The 25,364-nt window shown below is 39.4% G+C and overlaps 1 protein-coding gene across 1 annotated transcript in view; it reads left to right on the top strand.

Annotated features, from left to right (window-relative positions):
• Window positions 1-25,364, top strand: part of KRTAP11-1 (keratin associated protein 11-1) — a 98,289-nt gene extending 72,925 nt beyond the window's left edge. Inside the window, exons 3-4 of the mRNA XM_077878960.1 lie at window positions 17,431-17,509; window positions 24,369-25,364. Coding sequence (XP_077735086.1) covers window positions 17,431-17,509; window positions 24,369-24,381 — 92 coding nt within the window. The 3' untranslated portion in view covers window positions 24,382-25,364. The remainder of the gene's footprint in view (window positions 1-17,430; window positions 17,510-24,368) is intronic.

Genomic DNA, 25,364 nt, shown 5'->3' with positions numbered 1-25,364 from the left:
TTATTTATTAAATTTTATGGAGAGCACATTTGCATTCTTTAAATTTTTCTTCTCTTTCCTACAAGAGGTCATTTGCAAAAGAGTTGGCTTTCTTTCTTTGAGTGCAAGAATTTTTTTTTTCTCATTTGTCACAGAATTGTTTCATAGGCAATAAAACAACTTCATTTTGTGGTGAGATTTTAGCATTTCTAAGACCAGCTGCATTTCACCCAACCATTTATAGTAAATCTGCACTAAACTTTTTGCCCTAAGTTTACGCAAATAGCTACCATATATAATTTTTCATAATCCAAATTGTATCTATATAAGGAACAAAATATTCACTGTATGCTGAATAAGGATTTGGTTTTTTTCTTTTCAAATTTAGCATGTGTCTATTTCTTTCCTGCTTTTTTGGGTTTTGTGAATGTTTCTGTTTCCCAAATAAATATGCTTACTCCAACAATGCCACCCTGGGTTTGCATATAATGTGCTATATCCCTGTCATTTGGGCAAAACTTGTGTGGGTTTTGGAAGCAAATGATAAATCATCTCTCTTCCCTTCACCACATTATATAGAGCCAATTTCAGAAAATAAACATAGGTTGCTGACAGATGGGGATTCAAGCAAAAGTCACAGCTTTGTTACTTATAAATAAAATTAGAAAGTGCAGCCCAGCCACACCTGGACTCTAATGCTTCTCTGCTGCCACCTGCAAACAATGCTTCTGGCATGGTCGCAGGTAAGTGCTGGACACCTGCAAGTCACTACATTAGGCAGCTGGAAAGCCACATGGCAAAGGAGAAGAATGTATGTATCTTCTGAGACAGAGCACTAAAAGAACTGATTCTCAGGGCACCTGGATGGTTCAGTTGGTTAAGCAGTTGACTCTTGACTTCGGCTCAGGTCGTAATCTCAGGGACCTGGGATTGAGCCTTGAGTCAGGCTCCACATTCAGCAAAGAGTCTGCTTAAGGATTCTCTCTCTCTCCCTTTCCCTCACCTCTCTCTCTCTCTCAAATAAATAAATAAAAATTAAAAAAAAAAAAGAAGGAACTGATTCTCCCCTGCATAGGTTTGAATTCCAGCCTCATCGATAAGGTAATCAAAGGGAATGAATGGGGCTAGAAGTGTTATTCCTACACCTGTCCCTCTCAAGAAGGGGAAGTTTTATTATTCTTAAGGAAATGGGAGGATTAGGGAATAATTGCTCTCCCTCATAGCACAACAGATCATCTAGTTTTGATTAGCAGTGGGGATACTGAGGGACACTCTGCAGCAGGGAAAGCCTGCAAGGGTCCTTTGTATGTATCTCATGGAAGGACATTTAGCATATGGCCTGGTTGTGTGTGTTTGTGTTCTTGTGTGTATCAGAGCGAGATAGAGAGAGAGGGAAAGAGAGATATAGGAGTTTTTTCATATTTTAAGTTTGTGAAAGGACAGTTTTTTCTACCTACAAAGCATAATGTCATCTCTAAGTTATAGAGCTATGCCAGTAAAAACTGCAAACAAGGACCACATAAATTGTTGCCACACTTCAATGGAATATATACTGTATTTCTTTTACATTAGATTGTTAAAGAAACAAGTTACAGCATCATAAAATCTGAATTGTGAGGGACCTGAAATGCGAGGGAATGTGGCATAATTTTTTCCTTCCTCAATTAATATTTAAATTCCATCAACAGGCAACCCTGGGTGGCGCAGCGGTTTGGCGCCTGCCTTTGGCCCAGGGCTCGATCCTGGAGACCTGGGATCGAGTCCCATGTCGGGCTCCCGGTGCATGGAGCCTGCTTCTCCCTCTGCCTGTGTCTCTGCCTCTCTCTCTCTATCTGTGTGTGACTATCATAAATAAATTAAAAAAAAAATTAAATTCCATCAACAACATCCACATTGTCACCCATCCTCTTCTTCAATATCATTCACTGCTCTTGAAACAGATGAGATCTATGTGCCTATAGTTACCTGCAGTTATTCCTAACTCTCTTGTTAGGGAGTAATTATAATGGCTATTTAAATATTTGGAGATAACTGTTATTTCTTCCTTGTTTGAAAACCTAGACTCAACAGTCCAGTCCCTTTAATCTTTCTGGACCGCATTAATGTTCATTAATTTTCGTATTAAAGTGTAATTCTAAGAACTCACCATAGTGCTATAGCTATTTTCTGGTACAAACACAATATAACTTTGTACAATATGATTCTATAAATAAAATCTAAGGGAGAGAAATAACTAAATCTTAAAGATCATTTTAATTTTTATTCTCTTCATAACATAAAATCTATTATTGAAGCCTATCTAAATAAAAGTTTCATTTATTTTGTCTTTGTGATGTTTGTATTATATTATTAGAATATTAATTATTATATTTAATAAGAATATTATTAAAATCTTACCCATTGATCAAACTTTGCCAGATTTAATGTTTATAAAGTTTAGAATTCTTTTTTTAAAAGATTTTATTTATTTATCCATGAGAGACATAGAGAGAGGCAGAAACAGAGGCGGAGGGAGAAGCAGCCTCCTCACAGGGAGCCTGATACAGGACTTGATCCCCAAACCGGTATCATGGCCTGAGCCGAAGGCAGATGCTCAACGGCTGAGCCTACCCAGGAATCCCAAAGTTTAGAATTCTTAACATTGGATAACTTATTTCTGATTTAATATGATAAAAATTTATTAGACAGTGACTGTTTAGGTTATGCCCTATCTCATTTTCTAGTTAATATGAGATTTTAAGACTCATTTTTTTTTGTCCTTGAGGTTTAAATATATAACACAAATGAATTTTATTCACCAGGTTATAGAACTCACTCTTGGTTGTAGGAGTCCCACATTAGTTATGAGTAGTTGACAACGACAAATTATGCTTCACTATTTGTAAGATATAGTTCATTCCTAATCATCTCATTTAACTGTTAACATTTTCACATTAGAGATGAGCAAACAATGGCTAGTTAGTGTCTGATTTAGGGAGACTTCAACCCCTGCTTAACCAGTTCAGACTCTATGTTTTTCCTTCTGCCACTGTGACTGCTCTGAAACACGGATTTGAATTCATCCATCCATTACTAATGCCTTCAATGGGATGTCCATGTTATTAGCTGCTGTTCATGGGGCTGTGGTATTGTGGGGCTACCATAGGTTGCAATGACCTTGAGTCCCAGGTCATGCACAAGGTGCTTCTTTGACTAGCTAGCACCTTTGGCTATGTATTCTCTGCAACAGCATTTTCCAAACTGGCTCAGTTTCAAAGATCAATTTTTAGTTAATCGTTGGTGTCAGCACATTAGCTGCATTCATAGTTCTTAAGAATCCAGCTTGTCTTTATCCAGAAATTATCCAGAAATTAATGTTGAGTGACCAAGGACAAACTGGAAATTTTCCTGTTTATCTGTTTTCTCCATTTGCTCTATTTAAAGGATTTTTCTGTTTCTGTTCTCTAGTAATCACCAATGGTAAAGCAACTGTGGTGTTCACATCTTTTCACTTAAATTGCTTCAAGTGGTATACCTTGGGCCTGCCGATTGCACCCAACTCAAAGAATCATTTTCATTTCTATTTTCTTCAAAGAGTTTACTCTTAGGTGACAATAATGAGCAGTATGCTAGAAGTATATACTTTATATAAAAGATCAAGCCTTTATTAAATGTGATGTGCACATTAATTCTCAACTCCATGTTGTGAGATCTTGGATTTATTATCTCAGTCGAAAGATTTTTAATCTTGAAAGTGTAGAAGCAAGTATGCTATTTTAAATGTCAGCATTCTTCATTAGCCAAGTTTTTGACCGGGCTAATTCAGTTGCTAATTCAGTAGACTGCAAGCCAGGCATGGAAGAGAATGAAGAATATTGCAGATTTCTTTCCTACAAAGCCGTGCCCAGAGTCAACTCAACTGAGGAGGGAATAGTACCTAGGAGGTGATTTACAGTGCTCTTAAGGTCCTTTGAAATGAAATTTTCACCTCATCAAGTTCTTCCCTTCCTCTATGACTAAAATTTCCCCAATTAGAGATTGATGGTCAAAAAATTAATTCAATATAATTGATTTATTTAGAGTCTTCTGCCTGTTTTCCAAATCCCACATCCCACCGTTCATACCCAACTGGCCTTGAGAGAATGGAAATCTTCTGAGGAAGGAGAGATGCTATTTTAGATTAAAGTGTTAAGTATTAAAAATAATTGGCTGTGAGGGACTTGCAGTATCTTAGGGTTTTCTTAGAAGACAAAACATAAATTTATTAATATAGTGATGGATAAAAACCTCATTGACTTAAGCTCCTGTTAAGTTCAGTTATGATTCTTGCTTGAGACAAATGAGTTTGTTTTATTCATTTATTTATCCCTTAGTTAATCAAAAAATAATGACCTTTGCTAGGGTAAAGTACAGCCCACCCAAGTAGAGCTAGACCTTGTCCAAACACAATTCTGCTTCTTAGGATTCTGAATATTTGATGGAACATGATGGCACATATTAATTCATTCCTTAATTCAGTTAAGCTACTGTTTTTCTTTGATGATACCTGATGAGTTTCATTTTATATAGGAATCTTATAAAGACAATGACATTAATAGTAGGGAATGAATGAAACAGTATCTAAAACCTAGTTTTAGCAGAGTCAGCCTATACACCCAAACCAACCAATGATACACCAATGTTGACATTGTGTGATTCTGATTGAACCAAAACACAATGTAGCTGGACTCCCTTGTATCTGCTATGTTCTCACCAGCACTGACCTAATGCCAAAGTCTTGCAAGATGTCACATTATCACACATTTCAATGTCAAGGCATTTGATGGAGAATGAAGAGAAGGGGATTATATTGCGCACCTTGCAATTTCCCAAATCCCTCTTTTCATCATTCTCTCCTTTTCCATGTTTCTACTGCTGTTAGCAGTGTCACTTGATGTCTTCTCATCACCAGTGTTTTCATCTTTTCACCCCTTACTCTGTATCCTTCTCCTCCACTTCCTCCTTGCTTTCTTCTTCAATCATAATTCCTCCAGTCTCCTTCCTTCCTTCTGAGCCTTCTCCTCCATGACACTTCCTGTTCTCCCCGTTGTTAGGTAAGTTAGTTCACAATTCTCTCTCTTAGTTTCCCAAAATTTCACCCACATGCCTCAGTCAGTCAACAAAGCAGCAATAATTCAGAGGTATCTACTTTTAGAGCATTCAGTTAGAGAGGATGGGTGGGTCTATTTTTTATTTTTAATTTCTCTTTTTCCTGTTGCATAACCCCCTTTCATTGGAACTTTTGCAAACCCACAACTGAGTGAATCTAAGAAACAAGTCTGCAATCCTCCCTTTAAGGAACCCATAGTTTAATTCAGGTAGAGAAAAAAAACAGAAGAGGGGTGCCGGGTAAAGCATATAATACTTGATCTCGGACCGCTTAGATGGCTCAGTAGTTGAGCATCTGCCTTCAGCTCAGGGCATGATTCCGGATTCAAGTCCCCTGCATCATGTTCCCCACAGGGAGCCTGCTTCTCCCTTTGCCTATGTCTCTGCCTCTCTCTCTCTCTGTCTCTCATGAATAAATAAATTCAAAAAATCTTTAAAAAACCAAACCAAAACAAAACAAAACCACTTGATCTCAGCTCAGGTTTTGCTCTCAGGGTCATGAGTTCAAGCCCTGTATTGGGCTCCATGCTGGATGTGGAGCCTACTTAAAACAAAAAACAAAACCCAGAAGAGGTACATTTGTTCTAACAGTGGTCCAAAGAGCTTGGCAAAATCATTTATGTTGGATTGGTCAGGTTACTTTCATAGAAGTGGCATTTAAGTGAATTATGATTTAAGTGGGGGCATCTCAAAGGCAGAGATGAGTTTAGAGAAGGGGCCTTCCAGTAAGCAGAGTCAGTGGGAACTAAATTTTTTAGAGCAGGAATCAGCAATGAACATATGGAAATGGTAATAATTCTGGCTGCCTGGTGCACAGGAAGGAAGAGGGATAATGGATGATTTGCTTGGAAAGTCTGGCTGGGGATAAATTCTGATGGGGCTTAGCAGCTAATGAGAAGTTTAGACTTTAGTAGCAATGGGGAACCAATGATAGGTGTTGAACCTGCAAATAACATAATGATGCAAGGCTTTACAAAGACATATTTGAATAAATTAAAGGACGGGTAGGAAGAGGAAAGAGTCTGGAGGCAGAGGTATTAGAAGTCATTGTGATATTGCAGGATAGACATAAGATTTTCAGTAATTTCTCACTGTAGTATCTGATATTTCTTCATCAAATGTGAAGAAGAAAGATTTTCTTTTTTTCCCCTCACAAGCTGATTTAGAGCTCACAAATTTTGGCTTCCTGTTTGAACAGATGTGTTGGTTCATTTGTTAATATCTCCTCAAAGTTCAATCATTTACTTGGAAAGATGTTTTAGAAGTTTCATATTCCCTTGAAAGGAACTAAAAGGATAAGACTACAGTATTTCTTAGAATAGTATTTCAAAAGTGAACAAATGACTTGAACAGTACATGCCAAATATGTAAAAAGTATAACCTATCAACTGTTGTCGACTATTTAATCAGTTTTTCTACTAAGAGATAACATCCAGAAGAGTGTTTCTGGGAATATTAGAAAGTTAAATGAAAAATCTTTATCCTTTACTTAAGTGTTAGAACATACCATGTCACACTATTATGCCTGTGTAAGTTCCTGAGTTTTTTGCTAAAGATAGCAAAAACTTTAAAATGCAAGGCAGGTTTCTATAATTCAGCGATTATGATAGCTGACTCTGGAGGACTGTTCATTAAATTAACATTTATTCACTTATTTATAAAATAAAGCCATTGTAAAAAAAATTTGTTAAACTTTTAAATTTCTCAGATGGTTCATCATTCATTGGTAGAAGCCAACGTATTTTAAGGAAATCTTTCATTTAATGGTAAGATACTGATTTTAATTTCTCACACTCCATACAAAATACCCCTCAGAAAGGATCCCTAGTCATTGACACAGGTCCAAGTACTCTTTTAGCACAGGATGCCATTTTGCCTCAATTTTTCAAAGAGAAACTACGGGTATTAAAAATTATTAATGAGGGGAGGAGGGGCGAGATGGCGGAAGAGTAGGGTTTCCAAATCACCTGTCTCCACCAAATTACCTAGAAAACCTTCAAACTATCCTGAAAATCTATGAATTTGGCCTGAGAATTAGAGAGACCAGCTAGAATGCTACAGTGAGAAGAGTTCGCGCTTCTATCAAGGTAGGAAGACGGGGAAAAAGAAATAAAGACACAAAAGGCCTCCAAGGGGGAGGGGCCCCGCGAGGAGCCGGGCTAAGGCCGGGGCGAGAGTCCCCAGGACAGGAGAGCCCCGTCCCGGAGAAGCAGGAGCTGCACCAGCCTTCCCGGGGGGGGGGGGGGGAAGGGGCTCGCAGGGAGGTGGAGCAGGATCCAGGAGGGCGGGGATGCCCTCGGGCTCCCGGGGACACTAACAGGCACCTGCGCCCCGGGAGAGTGCGCCGAGCTCCCTAAGGGCTGCAGCGCGCACTGCGGGATCCGGAGCAGCTCGGGGGGCTCGGGGGCGGCTCCGCGGAGGGGGTTGCGGGGCGGGAGCAGCTCGGAGGGCTCGGGCGGAAGAAGAGGCTCCGCGGAGGCGGCTGCAGGGCGGGAGCGCGAATCCAACAGCGCAGGCCCCGGAGCACAGGGCGCCGGGACACAGCCCAGGATCCCGCCTCCCCCGGGACAGGCAGAGGCCGGGAGGGCCCAGGACAGCGAGGACTGCTCCTGCCCCGAGCTGAGCAGATCAGTGGCCCCGCCCGGAGCCTCCAGGCCCTGCAGACGGAGAGCTCTGGAGCTACTGCGGGAGCCGACTCCAGGGCTGCAGAGCTGGCCCCGCCACTGCGGTTGTTCCTTCTGGGGCCTCACGGGGTAAACAACCCCCACTGAGCCCTGCACCAGGCAGGGGGCAGAGCAGCTCCCCCAAGTGCGAACCTGGAAATCAGCACAACAGGACCCTCCCCCAGAAGACCAGCTAGACGGACAAGTTCCAGGGGAAGTCAAGGGACTTAAAGTACACAGAATCAGAAGATACTCCCCCGTGGTTCTTTTTGTTTTGTTTTGTTTTGTTTTGCTTTTTGTTTTGTTTCCTTCCCGCACCCCCTTTTTTCCCTTTCTTTCTTTTTCTCTCTCTTTTTCTTCTTTTTTTTTTGTTTTTTTTCTTCCTCTTTTTTTCCTCTTTCTCTTTTCTTTCCTTCTTTCTCTCCTCTCTTTTTCTCCTTTTCCCAATACAACTTGTTTTTGGCCACTCTGCACTGAGCAAAATGACTAGAAGGAAAGCCTCACCTCAAAAGAAAGAATCAGAAACAGTCCTCTCTCCCACAGAGTTACAAAATCTGGATTACAATTCAATGTCAGAAAGCCAATTCAGAAGCACTATTATACAGCTACTGGTGGCTCTAGAAAAAAGCATAAAGGACTCAAGAGACTTCATGACTGCAGAATTTAGAGCTAATCAGGCAGAAATTAAAAATCAATCGAATGATATGCAATCCAAACTAGAAGTCCTAACGATGAGGGTTAACGAGGTGGAAGAACGAGTGAGTGACATACAAGACAAGTTGATAGCGAAGAGGGAAACTGAGGAAAAAAGAGACAAACAATTAAAAGACCATAAAGATAGATTAAGGGAAATAAACGACAGCCTGAGGAAGAAAAACCTACGTTTAATTGGTGTTCCCGAGGGCGCCGAAAGGGCCAGAGGGCCAGAATATGTATTTGAACAAATTCTAGCTGAAAACTTTCCTAATCTGGGAAGGGAAACAGGCATTCAGATCCAGGAAATAGAGAGCTCCCCCCCTAAAATCAATAAAAACCGTTCAACACCTCGACATTTAATAGTGAAGCTTGCAAATTCCAAAGATAAAGAGAAGATCCTTAAAGCAACAAGAAATCCCTGACTTTTATGGGGAGGAGTATTAGGGTAACAGCAGACCTCTCCACAGAGACCTGGCAGGCCAGAAAGGGCTGGCAGGATATATTCAGGGTCCTAAGTGAGAAGAACATGCAACCAAGAATACTTTATCCAGCAAGGCTCTCATTTAAAATGGAAGGAGAGATAAAGAGCTTCCAAGACAGGCAGCAACTAAAAGAATATGTGACCTCCAAACCAGCTCTGCAAGATATTTTAAGGGGGCCTCTTAAAATTCCCCTTTAAGAAGAAGTTCAGTGGAACATTCCACAAAAACAAGGACTGAATAGATATCATGATGACACTAAAGTCATATCTCTCAATAGTAACTCTGAATGTGAACGGGCTTAATGACCCCATCAAAAGGCGCAGGGTTTCAGACTGGATAAAAAAGCAGGACCCATCTATTTGCTGTCTACAAGAGACTCATTTTAGACAGAAGGACACCTACAGCCTGAAAATAAAAGGTTGGAGAACCATTTACCATTCGAATGGTCCTCAAAAGAAAGCAGGGGTAGCCATCCTTATATCAGATAAACTAAAATTTACCCCAAAGACTGTAGTGAGAGATGAAGAGGGACACTATCTCATACTTAAAGGATCTATTCAACAAGAGGACTTAACAATCCTCAATATATATGCCCCGAATGTGGGAGCTGCCAAATATATAAATCAATTATTAACCAAAGTGAAGAAATACTTAGATAATAATACACTTATACTTGGTGACTTCAATCCAGCTCTTTCTATACTCGATAGGTCTTCTAAGCACAACATCTCCAAAGAAACGAGAGCTTTAAATGATACACTGGACCAGATGGATTTCACAGATATCTACAGAACTTTACATCCAAACTCAACTGAATACACATTCTTCTCAAGTGCACATGGAACTTTCTCCAGAATAGACCACATATTGGGTCACAAATCGGGTCTGAACTGATACCAAAAGATTGGGATCGTCCCCTGCATATTCTCAGACCATAATGCCTTGAAATTAGAACTAAAACACAACAAGAAGTTTGGAAGGACCTCAAACACGTGGATGTTAAGGACCATCCTGCTAAAAGATGAAAGGGTCAACCAGGAAATTAAGGAAGAATTAAAAAGATTCATGGAAACTAATGAGAATGAAGATACAACCGTTCAAAATCTTTGGGATGCAGCAAAAGCAGTCCTAAGGGGGAAATACATCGCAATACAAGCATCCATTCAAAAACTGGAAAGAACTCAAATACAAAAGCTAACCTTACACATAAAGGAGCTAGAGAAAAAACAGCAAATAGATCCTACACCCAGGGAAGAAGGGAGTTAATAAAGATTCGAGCAGAACTCAATGAAATCGAGACCAGAAGAACTGTGGAACAGATCAACAGAACCAGGAGTTGGTTCTTTGAAAGAATTAATAAGATAGATAAACCATTAGCCAGCCTTATTAAAAAGAAGAGAGAGAAGACTCAAATTAATAAAATCATGAATGAGAAAGGAGAGATCACTACCAACACCAAGGAAATACAAACGATTTTAAAAACATATTATGAACAGCTATACGCCAATAAATTAGGCAATCTAGGAGAAATGGACGCATTCCTGGAAAGCCACAAACTACCAAAACTGGAACAGGAAGAAATAGAAAACCTTAACAGGCCAATAACCAGGGAGGAAATTGAAGCAGTCATCAAAAACCTCCCAAGACACAAGAGTCCAGGGCCAGATGGCTTCCCAGGGGAATTTTATCAAACGTTTAAAGAAGAAACCATACCTATTCTCCTAAAGCTGTTTGGAAAGATAGAAAGAGATGGAGTACTTCCAAATTCGTTCTATGAGGCCAGCATCACCTTAATTCCAAAACCAGACAAAGACCCCACCAAAAAGGAGAATTATAGACCAATATCCCTGATGAACATGGATGCAAAAATTCTCAACAAGATAATGGCCAATAGGATCCACAGTACATTAAGAAAATTATTCACCATGACTAAGTAGGATTTATCCCTGGGACACAAGGCTGGTTCAACACCCGTAAAACAATCAATGTGATTCATCATATCAGCAAGAGAAAAACCAAGAACCATATGATCCTCTCATTAGATGCAGAGAAAGCATTTGACAAAATACAGCATCCATTTCTGATCAAAACTCTTCAGAGTGTAGGGATAGAGGGAACATTCCTCGACATCTTAAAAACCATCTATGAAAAGCCCACAGCAAATATCATTCTCAATGGGGAAGCACTGGGAGCCTTTCCCCTAAGATCAGGAACAAGACAGGGATGTCCACTCTCACCACTGCTATTCAACATAGTACTGGAAGTCCTAGCCTCAGCAATCAGACAACAAAAAGACATTAAAGGCATTCAAATTGGCAAAGAAGAAGTCAAACTCTCCCTCTTCGCCAATGACATGATACTCTACGTAGAAAACCCAAAAGTCTCCACCCCAAGATTGCTAGAACTCATACAGCAATTCGGTAGCGTGGCAGGATACAAAATCAATGGCCAGAAATCAGTGGCATTTCTATACACTAACAATGAGACTGAAGAAAGAGAAATTAAGGAGTCAATCCCATTTACAATTGCACCCAAAAGCATAAGATACCTAGGAATAAACCTAACCAAAGAGGTAAAGGATCTATACCCTCAAAACTATAGAACACTTCTGAAAGAAATTGAGGAAGACACAAAGAGATGGAAAAATATTCCATGCTCATGGATTGGCAGAATTAATATTGTGAAAATGTCAATGTTACCCAGGGCAATTTACACGTTTAATGCAATCCCTATCAAAATACCATGGACTTTCTTCAGAGAGTTAGAACAAATTATTTTAAGATTTGTGTGGAATCAGAAAAGACCCCGAATAGCCAGGGGAATTTTAAAAAAGAAAACCGTATCTGGGGGCATCACAATGCCAGATTTCAGGTTGTACTACAAAGCTGTGGTCATCAAGACAGTGTGGTACTGGCACAAAAACAGACACATAGATCAGTGGAACAGAATAGAGAACCCAGAAGTGGACCCTGAACTTTATGGTCAACTAATATTCGATAAAGGAGGAAAGACTATCCACTGGAATAAAGACTGTCTCTTCAATAGATGGTGCTGGGAAAATTGGACATCCACATGCAGAAGAATGAAACTAGACCACTCTCTTTCACCATACACAAAGATAAACTCAAAATGGATGAAAGATCTAAATGTGAGACAAGATTCCATCAAAATCCTAGAGAAGAACACAGGCAACACCCTTTTTGAACTCGGCCACAGTAACTTCTTGCAAGATACATCCACGAAGGCAAAAGAAACAAAAGCAAAAATGAACTATTGGGACTTCATCAAGATAAGAAGCTTTTGCACAGCAAAGGATACAGTCAACAAAACTCAAAGACAACCTACAGAATGGGAGAAGATATTTGCAAATGACGTATCAGATAAAGGGCTAGTTTCCAAGATCTTTAAAGAACTTATTAAACTCAACACCAAAGAAAAACAATCCAATCATGAAATGGGCAAAAGGCATGAAGAGAAATCTCACAGAGGAAGACATAGACATGGCCAACAAGCACATGAGAAAATGCTCTGCATCACTTGCCTTCAGGGAAATACAAATCAAAACCACAATGAGATACCACCTCACACCAGTGAGAATGGGGAAAATTAACAAGGCAGGAAACAACAAATGTTGGAGAGGATGCGGAGAAAAGGGAACACTCTTACACTGTTGGTGGGAATGTGAACTGGTGCAGCCACTCTGGAAAACTGTGTGGAGGTTCCTCAAACAGTTAAAAATAGACCTGCCCTACGACCCAGCAATTGCACTGTTGGGGATTTACCCCAAAGATACAGATGCAATGAAATGCCATGACACCTGCACCCCGATGTTTATAGCAGCAATGTCCACAATAGCCAAACTGCGGAAGGAGCCTCGGTGTCCATCGAAAGATGAATGGATAAAGAAGATGTGGTTTATGTATACAATGGAATATTCCTCAGCCATTAGAAACGACAAATACCCACCATTTGCTTCAACGTGGATGGAACTGGAGGGTATTATGCTGAGTGAAGTAAGTCAATTGCAGAAGGACAAACATTATATGTTCTCATTCATGTGGGGAATATAAATAATAGTGAAAGGGAATATAAGGGAAGGGAGAAGAAATGTGTGGGAAATATCAGAAAGGGAGACAGAACGTAAAGACCGCTAATTCTGGGAAACGAACTAGGGGTGGTAGAAGGGGAGGAGGGCGGGGGGTGGAAGTGATTGGGTGACGGGCACTGGGGGTTATTCTGTATGTTGGTAAATTGAACACCAATAAAAAATAAATTAATTAATTAATTAAAAAAATAAAAATTATTAATGAATTACAGAGTTCTCCTTTTGGTGTCTGACATTCTAAATTTCTTTCTGAAATGTTTTGTTACTTTCCTCTCCTACATTATAAACATAAATAAATGTACCTCTCTCTCTTTTTTTTTCCTCTTAAGTACACTCTCTTTATATTTCTCTTAGCTTAAATATTTTAATAGGAGTTAGATATTTAGGTCGAGTCAGAATAAAAGTACTGTTTCAATCAGATTCAAATCCTGTGTGTAGCATAAAAATGTAGAATTATGTAATTTTCATCTGTTACTTTATTAATGGTGAGGGGAATAAGCTGAGGAATATTTGTGAAGTCTCACTACTTAAGGCAAATGAAAGAGATGGAACTCTCAGAAGTCAACGGATTCTTGTAATAATAAATAAAATATAACAGTGGTTAGTGCCATTATTTTTTATTAAATTTTATTATGAAAAATATAAAACTTACAGAAAACTAGAGACTAATAATATATACACTCTTAAATTCTTGTACCCATCATAGCTTTAACAATGATCAACACTTGCCTATATTATATTGCTTATCTTCCCTCATTTTTCTTGGCTTAAGTATTTTAAAACAAATTTTAAGAATCATTTAACTTTAAATAGCAGATGTCCTCATGTCTCTCTGCATGTTGCCATACACCAGTCCCTATAATCTCTGGGACTGAGTGCTTGCTTTCTTTCCCCTGGAACTGCGGGGAGCTGTTGAACTCTTGCATGAACAGATTGGAATGATACAAGGAAGTCAGTGTGTAACAACTCCAGCTTCCTTTTTTCTTTCCTCTCCACCCTCCTTTGCTTCCTACTCCTTCCCTGTGGGACTGATGTCTCAGGCTCATTTTGTACATTTCCTGTTCTGGACCCGGAATGTCATTTTCTTTAGAATTTCTTTCTTTTTGATACAAAATGGTGCTAAGAGCACATAGTCTGGATACTATGTGTCCTCATTGCTACTGATCTGTCATTGTAGACATTTTTAGTAGATGGAGCCAGGAACTATTTTTTAAAGAGAAAAATATGTAATGAATTTCTTTCTGATATTTCTAATTCAAATTGTAAGCAAATATGGATAAATTCCTTGTAAATCCCCATTTCTTACTCAAAATGTAGCATAATGACAATACTCTGCAGTGATCTTTTTTCCTTAGTAAATTTTGGATACAACTCCCTATGAGAACATAGAGCTGTTACCCCATATTCTTTAAGTTGCTTGCTACCAAATTATATGGATGAAGCATAGTTTATTCAAGCAGTCTACTGTTGGTAGATATGTGGGTTGTTTCCAATATTTTACATTACAAGTAATGATGCAGTGAATTGCTTTGTGCATAAGTCATTTCTAATTTTTTGTCATCCCATCATTGGGATGGATACTTAGAAGGAAATCCCTGAGTCAAAAAGTTAATGCATGTGAAATTGTGCGAGAAAGTGCCAAATAATCCTGCATGAGAGTTGTGCCATTTTGCTTTCCCAATGATGACATTATTAGTCATTTGCAGTATTAAGCAAGTTCTTCTACTATGAAAGTTGCACAATGAAAGAAGGCTATTTTCCTCTTCCCTATGTACTTACATGTCAATCCAGTTTTATCTAGATACCACTGTTACTCAACTTAATTAGACTTTTAAAAATTAGTTTCAGAGGTAGAATTTAGGGATTCATCAGTTGCACATAACACCCAGTGGTCATTACATCAAGTGCCTCCTTAATGCCCATCATCCCATTATCCCTTTCCCCCCACCTACCTTCCCTCCAGTAACCCTCAGTTTATTTCCTAGAGTTCAGCATTTCTTATGGTTCACGTCCCTCTCAATTTTCATCTTATTTTATTTTTCCTTCCCTCCCTCTGTGTTCATCTGTTTTGTTTCAATTTAATTAGGCTTTTTTGAGGTAGCTCAGCATCTCTTGCCATCCTTAACTCCTTTCTTTGTCACTAGAATTCAGACATAGGGGATTCACCAATCCCCATCTTCTATTCCTTCTTGCTAAACCACTGTTTATTGCTAAAAAGTTCAATAAAGTCAGAATACAAAATACAGATTCATGTGACCCAACTCAAATTTTAACCTTGATTTTGTTCTAAAATATATATATTTTTAGACTCTTATTTATCCCATCACTTCTTTTTATCATTCCTTTAGAATACTTGGGTTCAACTCCTGGCTCTGATGGTTAAGAGCTATGGGACCCTGGGCAAATTATCTCACCTCTGTATTCCTTAATGTCCTTGACTGCACTGCGAGAATAGTACTAGTAGGTACCTTACAGGGATTTTGTGAGTATTAGAAGAAATAATGCATACCAACTACTTAGAGGAGTGACAGACATTATAGTGTGTTCAATAAATAACCATTTTTTAATTGTTATTGGGGTCCATTTTAATATTAGTAATAATGAGTCTGTCAGAAAGACTTCTTGGGTCTATGGGAACTCTACTGATGCTCCAAATACAGCCAGAAGGTGTTTGTGTTGGGAAGGTAAAATCATAATTATTAAAAATTAAAAACTCCAGGAGCATCTGGGTGGCTCAGTCAGTTAAGTGTCTGACTCTTGGTTTCAGCTCAGTTCATTTTTTTTTTTTTTTTTTATGATAGTCACAGAGAGAGAGAGAGAGAGAGAGAGAGAGGCAGAGACATAGGCAGAGGGAGAAGCAGGCTCCATGCACCGGGAGCCCGATGTGGGATTCGATCCCGAGTCTCCAGGATCGCGCCCTGGGCCAAAGGCAGGCGCCAAACTGCTGCGCCACCCAGGGATCCCTCAGCTCAGTTCATGATCTTGGGGTTGTGATTTAGAGCCCTGTATCTGGCTTCAGGCTCAGCAGGGAGTCGGCTTCAGATTCTCTCTCTTTCTCCTTGCCCTTCCCCTGCTCTCTCTCTCTAAATAAATATATCGAAAGAAAGAAAGAAAGAAAGAAAGAAAGAAAGAAAGAAAGAAAGAAAGAAAGAAGAAAGAAAGAAAGAAAGAAGAAAATCCAGGTCTTCATCTTGACAAATGATCACAATTTCAGCTTTTTTTCCCCTTTTTACTTCTATCTCTACCTTTCTTCCTGCCGAATGAAATAGTGATATTTCTACTTCCTTGCTTTAGGGAATAATCTGAATTTTATAGGTTTTTGGAAGACATCTCAAAAAGCTATAATATATTAATCCAGTGCTCAGATTCTTTGTGTAGGAACAGTTCTCTTTTCTATCCATGCCATGAGAGAGTGCTCAGCAAAGAAAAGATGAAAACAGCCTATATCTCAAAAACATTTGGGCAACTTGCCTGGGACTAGTGAAAAGTAAGTATGGTTTTATTGGTAAGGAGATGTTTCAGTTTTCTGTTAGACCTCCGAAGACAGCTTGCTTCTTCAGGCTTCATAGTAATACTCTATTCCTCTGTGGGTTCATTAAGCCAACTATTAGTATTATTTCAAAGATCAAGTTTTTCTGGACTTGCTACTTGTGTTACTCTAGTTTATAGAAGTGATATTTTATCTTTATTTACATCACAGGTATCATCATGCCATCCTTCATTGCCCTGTCTGCAAACGATTTTCATGAATTTCAAGTCACTAATCTGACTTGCATCCACCCCCACTTTCAACTTAGACGAGTGAATTTTCTAATGCTACTTGGTGTTCTTACATATTAACAGAATTTTGATCTATCTCCTTCATTCCCTGCCCCCTTTCCATCCCATTCACAAATTTCTTTGAGATTGTGACTGTACTTTTTAATCTTGATATTCCTAACAGTGATTAGGAAAGTACTTTGTACACAAAGAATGCTGAATCAATATTTGTTTACTGTATGATTAAATACATTTAATGATTATTTTTCTTTTGAATTGTAAACCAAACCTTTTTTTTTTTTTAATCTTTTAAGGGTTCTTTAGAAAAAATCTTTACTTATTTGATGCTGGTTTTGAAGTGTCCAAATTTTTCTGTCAAACTTCAATTTTATGGAAGGTGTCAAGCCTGGTGTAAGAAAATTCTTACAGTTTTGATGTAGTTGTGTGCACTGCAAGAGTGTTCTGTTGATTCATATGAAAGAATGCAGAGTCACAAGACCAATCACTGCAAGGTAGCCTAGGGCTTACTGTTTGGGACATTTAGGAACTCTGATAATCTGTTGTTTTTAATTTTAATTTTAATTAATTAATTTATTTTTATTAATTTTTATTTTTAAAGGAATCTCTACATCCGATGTGGAGCTCAAACTCACGACCCAAGATCAAGAGTCCCATTCTCTACTGACTGAGCCAGCCAGGTACCCTGTTGTATTTTAAATTAGCTTGTATCTCCTCTTGGGAAACTGGGGAAATTGGATATTTTTAGACTAAATGAGCCAACAGTTATCTTTCAGTCCTGGCTAAAGCCCAATGCTATGTTGTTCACTAGCTGAGGAATGGAGAAAAATAGGAGAAGGGATAGCAAGGGGCAATATCATGACAATTGTTCTAGGACAACCTCTTCTTTAACAGATGGATCAGAGACTCAGAAAGCTAGGTGAGTTAAAGTAAAGGTATTTAATAAGGATTTATGGATTGCTTTTGGAGAGCTAACATTTTCTGGTCCTACAATCTATATGATGCCTATGGAGATACAGGGACAAGGAGATCAGGGCTAGTTCAAAGTTAGCTGACTTGTGAGGACAGCTCATTGACTGAAGACTGCCCAGTGCTGTGTGGCTCCTGTGCGTGGGGTCTGTGATAACTGCTCTGTCTGCAGAGGGCCGTGGGCTCTAGGACAGGCTCCTAAGAGAGTTCAGCGTTAGTATCACCCGGCTGCTATTGAAATGCTATAATATTGATTATATTCAGAATAATTTCTTTTTTCCTTTACCAATTAGTAAATTAGCACCAGTTTATTAATATATTTTAAAAATTATTATTGGGCCCTTTTGTGGGTCAGGTTCTATGATGCCAGTGTCTCAATGCTTAACATTTTAGCGCTTTTCTCATGTTCCTCTTTCTTCCATTGTTCCCTTGATCTGTTGTTCCTTTGTTCAATTCTCTTGGGTCCCTTCTGCTCAGGCCCCATTCTAGTTCTTTAAGAATCAGCTTACTTGTATCCTACTTCAGGAAGCCTTCCAAGATGTCCATAGCCTTGTTTAGTTACCCCCCCCCCACCCCTTTCTACATCAGCTTTCCCTCTCTCTGCATCTCCTCTCAGTCTCATATGCTTTTCCAAGATCTGTTCTCAGCCCCCCTTTCTATTTCTCTGTGGATATCATTCTTGTGGACATCATATGGTTTTAAATTTTGTTTCAACTAGGAGGAAGACTCAATATACAGGTTTTGTACCGTGTTATTAGTTATCATTGTTGTGTGAGGATTTGGCAATGTCATTAAATATTCTTCATAAATATAATTTGTAGTGGCTGCATAGTGCTTGCAGGAACCATTATGAAAAAGTCCCTGCCAAAATTCAGTTCCAAGAAAAATATCTACAAATGGATTTTGGGGGAGGCAGCATAATACAGTAAAAATTATTCTGGAAGGGGTTTTGTATCAAAATGACAGACTACACACAGATGCCTACCTCCTACTCCTCCATATCCCTAGAAATGATAGAGTTTTTTTTTTTTTTTTTTTAAGAAAAAGAGAGTGAAAAAGAGAGTGGGTGTGCGAACCAGTCAGGGGCTGAGGGAGAGGGAGAGAGAATCAAGCAGGCTCCACACTCAGTGTAGAGCCTGATAGGGGGGTTCCATCTCATGACCTGGAAATCATGACCTAAGCCGAAGAGTTGAACACTTAGGGTGCTTGGGTGGCTTAGTCAGTTATGCATCTGCTTTTGGTTCAGGTCATGATCTTAGAGTCCTGATTGAGTCCCATATCAGGCTCACTGCTCCCTCTGCTTGTGCTTTCTTACTCGAGCTTTCTCTCATAAATGAATAAAATCTTAAAAAAAAAAAAAAATCATATGCTTAACCAACTGAGCCACCCAGGTGCCCTGAAAAGATCTTTTTTTTTTTTTTTTAAGAAGAGGACAAATCATAACAATCCTGGAAAAATAAAAAGATCACCATCAGAGGAGAGGAGAAATATAGAATTCTTTAAAGACAGAAAGTGGCCAGGGTTGGCTGTGTGCTGGACTGCTGAGACAATGGGAGCAGTTTTGATAACCCAGCACAAAGGTGAGAGGACAGTTATTTAGGAGCAAATGGGTGAGCTGGCCTGTGCCTTTTCTTTCTTATGCCAAGAAATGTGCAGAAGAGTAACTCACCTCAAGTTTGAAGCAGTGAGTAAAGAGCAAAAAGATGGGCAGCCTGGGTGGCTCAGTGGTTTAGCGCTGCCTTCAGCCCAGGGCATGATTCTGGAGACCCGGGATTGAGTCTCATGTCAGGCTCCCTGCATGGAGCCTGCTTCTCCCTCTGCCTGTATCTCTGCCTCTTTCTCTCTCTCTCTCTGTCTCTCATGAATGAATAAATAAAATCTTTTTTTAAAAAAAGAGCAAAAAGATACTGCCTGTTGGTGGCTGGTTATGGTGGAGGTGGAGAAATGTGAACAGATTTGCACATATTTCAGAGCCTATTGGACAGTGGCAGACTGGATCTGTGTGCGTGTGTGTTGGGAGGTGCATCTTAGTGTTCTCTTGCTGTGTAACAGCATCACCACAAGTAGTGGTTTGAAACAGCACACAGTTATCCCAGTTCTTCTGGGACAGGATTGTGGGCACAGCTTTGTTGCTTCTGTGTTTCAGGGTCTCATCCGAAAGCTGCAACCAGGGTGTCTGCTGGGGTTGCATTCTCATCTCAAGACTCGATTAGAGAAGAATCCAATTCCAAATTCATATAGTTGTTGGTAGAATTCAATGCCTTGTAGCATTGGACTGAGGGCCTTAGACTCTTTTGTTGGCTGCTGGCTGGAAGCGGATTCCTGTTTCCTGCAATGTGGGTCTCTGCAACATGGAACTAGGTTTCCCGCAAACCAGCAAGATCTCTTGGCAAGACAGAGGTTAGTCTTTTGTAATATAACCACAGAAGTGACGTCCTGTCATTGTCATTATATTACAAAACATCATATTCTATCCATTTTATTCATCATATTCTATACATTTATTATATTCTACTCATTCTATTTTGTGCAAGTCCCAGGTCCCACACACACTCCGGAGAAGTATTTCTCAAAGGTGTGAATATCCGGAGACAGGGGTCATGGGGCCACCTTAGGTCTGCCCACTACAGGAGGGAAGGTGCACAAAAGGAACCAATAATTTTTTCTGAGAAACTGGTTGGATTCAAGTCTGTAATGGAAAAGGACAAAGGCTTTTTGATTTTAAGCTCAGATCAGCACAGACAATGCAACAAGGGTATGACACTTTCTTTCCTGAATCTCATTTTCCGTGTGTATAAAATGCAAGAGTTGGACTAATGTTTCTAACATTCAGATGTCTTACATCATATATATATAAAAGACCCTACAAATAGCAGAAACTACTGCTTGATCCTTCTACCATTTAAGCTATCTTTTCTCATCATTTTTCTTCCCTGCCTTGATGACCATCTGTGAAGGATAGTCTACATTTTTTAGTTCTTCTTAAAATTAGTGCTGCCAGGGCAGTGCCTGAGTGGCTCAGTTGGTAAAGCATCTGACTCTTGATTTCGGCTCAGGTTGTGATCTCCGGGTGGTGGGATTGAGCCCCATATGGGGCTCTATGCTGAGCAGATCTCTCTTCTCCCTCTGCTGCCCTCTCCACATCATGTATGTGTTCTCACTCTCTCCAAAATAAATAAATAAATAAATAAATAAATAAATAAATAAATAAAATTAGTGCTGCCATTCTTAATCACTTATGGTGCAAATTCTCACCCTTTAACTGAATATTTTTTCTCAGAGATCATTAGTAACTATTTTTGCCAAATTCAGCGAAGTGGTCTCATTCCTCGTCCTCCTTGATTCTATTGCAGCATTAGGTGCCAGTGACTTTTCTGACCACGAATTTTCCCACTTATTATAGCACATATTGGCTTTCTGCTACTCTCTGAGTCTTATTGACTGACATCTCCAAGTTCCCTTGTTCCTCATCCCCCTGGAAACAGGTGTTCCACATGTTCTATTCTGTCTTTCTTTTATCTGAGGGATCTTTTTTTAAAGATTTTATTTATTTATTCATGAGACACACACACACACACACGCACAGAGGCAGAGACACAGGCAGAGGGAGAGGCAGGCTCCACACAGGGAGCTGGACATGGGACTAGATCCCTGGTCCCCAGGATCAGGCCCTGGGCTGAAGGCGGTAGCTAAACCGCTGAGCCACCTGAGCTGCCCTTAAGATTTTGTTTATTTATTTATTCATGAGAGACACACACAGAGAGAGGCAGAGACATAGAGGGAGAAGCAGGCTTCTTTTGGGAAGCCCGATATGGGACTCGATCCTAGGACCCCAGGATCACGCCCTGGGCCAAAGGCAGGTGCTAAACCGCTGAGCCACCCAGGTGCCCTCATTTGGTGGATCTTATTTACCCACAACATTTGAAGTATTACCTTAAGGAAGTCAAAGGCACAATTGTTTCATTTAGCTTTTTTTTTTCTAAGCTATTCTTATTTATTTTCAAGATTTAATTACAGGCATGCCTTACCTTATTGCACTTCACATAGGTTTTTTTATATGTTGAAGGTTGGTGGCAGCCCTGTGTCGAGTGAATCTATCAGCACCAATTTTCCAATAGTATTTTCTCACTTTGTGTCCCTGTGCCACATTTTGCTAATCCTCACCATATTTCAAATCTTTTCATAATCATTATATTTGTTATGATGATCCGTGATCATGCTTACAACTTGCAGAAATCTCTGATGATGCATTTTCCAGCAATTTTCAGCAATAAAATATTTTTTAATTGAGTGTGTACATTGTTTTTGTAGGCAAAATGCTATTAAACACTTAACAGACTGCAGTATAGTATAAACGTAATTTTTATATGCACTGGGAAACCAAAAAAAATCATTTGACTCATCTTACTGGAATATTTGCTGTATTGTGGTGGTCTGGAACTGAATCTGCAATATCTCTGAGGTGTATGACTATATCACTTCCTTGGCACAAGTGACGCCTCAAAATTAACATCCTCCTCCTGACTTCCCTATTGCCATAACCAGATGTGCATTTGCCCTGTGCCAGGAGTGAGTCTTTGGGTTCTTTTCTTTCCTTCATGGTGACATCTTATTCATTGCTAAATAAGTCTTATACAGTTTTCCTCTACAATGTCACTCAACCCTGTCTTCCTACCCTATTTTTATTGCTACCAGCTTAATTCAGATTCTCAATTATTTTTTGAATTAAACAATTCAATGGAATACTAATAGCTGTCCCTCCCTCCATAGCTCTCTCCTGCAACCTATCATTCACAAGAAGGCAGGTCTAATCACATCATTTCTTCAATTAAATTCTCTAGTAACAGCTCTTTATCTATCCCCACACCTGTCAAGTACATAAGGCTATCCCTTCTCTAACACTGACACTCATTTGCCAGAATTTTCTTCTTAATTCCCTGCATAGTACAGTCCTTCATCTGAATGGATCAGCTCACTGATCCCCAAACAAACCAAGACAATCCTGCTCTGCCTTTGCCTGTGATATTCCTTCCTCCTAAGTACCTTTTTCCTTTTAGCCTTCACCTATTGATAGCATGCTGGTCTTTGATGGCACACTCCAACAACCATCTTATTCATTCCTTCACTGAAGAGATTAAGATATCCTAATGAGTTCCAACTATGTGTTAATCAGGCACATATAAGACAAAGTGCCTCCCATCAGGGCATTCTAGTGAGGAAGACACACAATGAGGATCCATTGTGGCTGGATGACAGGACGGGAGGAAAGTAATATGAAGTGAGGTCAGAAGGTTGACAAGAATCAGACCTCGTAAGAAGTTTGAATTTTGTTTCCCTAAGAGCACTAGGAAATCACTAAAGGCTTTTTGACTAGGGTAAAACACACCTTATTTTGAAAATGTCCTACTAGTTGATGTTTAAGGAAAATTCCTTGGAAGAAGAGTGAATGTGGGAGAAGGGGACCCAGTGAGGATGCTATGGCAGGAATCCTGAGTAGAGACGGTGGCAACCTGACTAGGTGATAGCAGATGGGAAAGGAGAAATGTGCATGAATTTGAGGTGTATTTTGGAGACGGAACTGACAGGTGGGATGAAAGAATTATAATGAAGAAAGAAATTAAGTTTTTGTTCTGAGCAATTAGATGGCAATGCTATTTTATGAGATAGGAAAGACCAGGAAAGGAATAGGGATGTAGGAGAAAATTAGGAGCTCAAGTTTTGACATGTTAAAATCATTAGTACATGAATGTTCATGGCAGCATTTTTCATAGTAGCCAAATATTGGAAACAACCTAAATATCTGTCAAAACTGATGAATGAATAAACAAACGTGGTCTATCCCTACAATGGAATGCTATTGACAATAAAAGGGAATGAAATATCAACTCATGCTGTAACATGGAAACTTGAAAACACACTAAGAGAAAGAAGCCAGACACAAAAGGATACATATTATATGATTAAATTTATGTGACATGCCCTGAATGACTTAACTATTCAGGTACTTAGATTAGTGACCGTGAATGGGGAGTGACTTTTAATGGTTATGAGATTTCCTTTTTAAAAAATATTTGTGTGTGTGTGTGTATTTTAAAGATTTAATATTTATTTATTTATTTATTTATTTATTTATTTATTTATTTATTTCGATAGAAAGAACACAAGCAGGCAGAGAGGCTGGCAAAGGAGAGGGGGAAGCAGACTCTGAGCTGAGACCTCCTCCCCTCGCTCCCCACCTTGGGCTCTATCCCAGGACCCTGGGGTCATGACCTGAGCCAAAGGCTGATGCTTAACTGACTGAGCCATCCAGGCACCTCGGTTATGAGATTTCTTTTTGGGATGATAGGATGATGAAAATGTCTGAAATCAGATAGTCGTGAAATGGAAAGGTTGCACAAATCTGCATATACAAAAGTCACTAAATTGCACACTTTAAAAGAGTAAATGTTATCATGGGAATTATTTCTCAAAACAGGTATTATTTTAGACAATTTTTTGAGCTACCGTTCTGGTCTACGTTCTCCAGAAAACAGTTTCAGATAAATGGCTTATGCATTACTTCTTTTTCAGGGAACAGCAGTGAGGGGCAAGAGGATGAAGCAGAGAAGGTGTGGATAGTACCAATCAGGATGTGTTACTGAGTCAACCTCAGCTAAATACAACTTTGTGCTTGATTCTATGGAACCATTCACCAAGAAGATGTCTAACTGTTAGGACATCCCATCTGCAGAGCAGATGGGAAGCCTATATCCCCTGACTCTCATCTCTCTGGATCAAATAGAAACATTGATGCCCCTACACTTCCAGATTATATACATGCCTGGGCACCACATAGGCTTGCCAGTATCTTCCCTAGATGTGAAAGGTGAAGTCCCTGGATGGGAGGTATGAGATGTCTGATGATGGAATGAGGCAAGTACTATTATTTTATACCAGCTTGACATAGGTTGGAACCTATACAAAGATGATTTCTGTAGGAACAGAAAGTCTGTGAAGTGGAGCATCCCTGTCTGATAAACATGCCCATTAAATATCCGAGTGACTATGTCAAGCATGCCTCTTCTTCCTCATTTCTCCCTCATAGACACTATTGTGTTGATTCATTTTCTCTTTTGAATATACACATTCAAATAAGTAAAATGAAATTTGGTAGTAGAACTCATTTCTTTTTTCCCAAATCAGTTGGTATTGAGGGGTTTTCTTTGTAAAACTATTTCTTTTTTTTAAAGATTTTATTTATTTATTCATGAGAGACACATACAGAGAGAGAGAGGCAGAGACACAGGCAGAGAGAGAAGCAGGCTCCATGCAGGTAGCCTGATGTGGGATTCGATCCCAGAACTCCAGGATCACGCCCTGGGCCGAAGGCAGGCGCTAAACTGCTGCGCCACCCAGGGATCCCATAAAACTAATATTTATGACAACTGTCCCCTCAATTAGATTACAAAGTGGCCAGGCCGATAAGGAGGAAAGAAGAGAAAGAGAAAAAATTAGAAATATCAAGCAATTTACGACCACATGAAGACTGACAGTGAATGAATTGCTTAGAAAGCTGTATATTTAAAA

This window comes from Canis aureus, chromosome 30 (genome assembly GCF_053574225.1).
Source record: "Canis aureus isolate CA01 chromosome 30, VMU_Caureus_v.1.0, whole genome shotgun sequence".
Lineage (NCBI taxonomy): Eukaryota > Metazoa > Chordata > Mammalia > Carnivora > Canidae > Canis > Canis aureus.
This window is presented reverse-complemented; position numbering and strand designations above follow the sequence as displayed.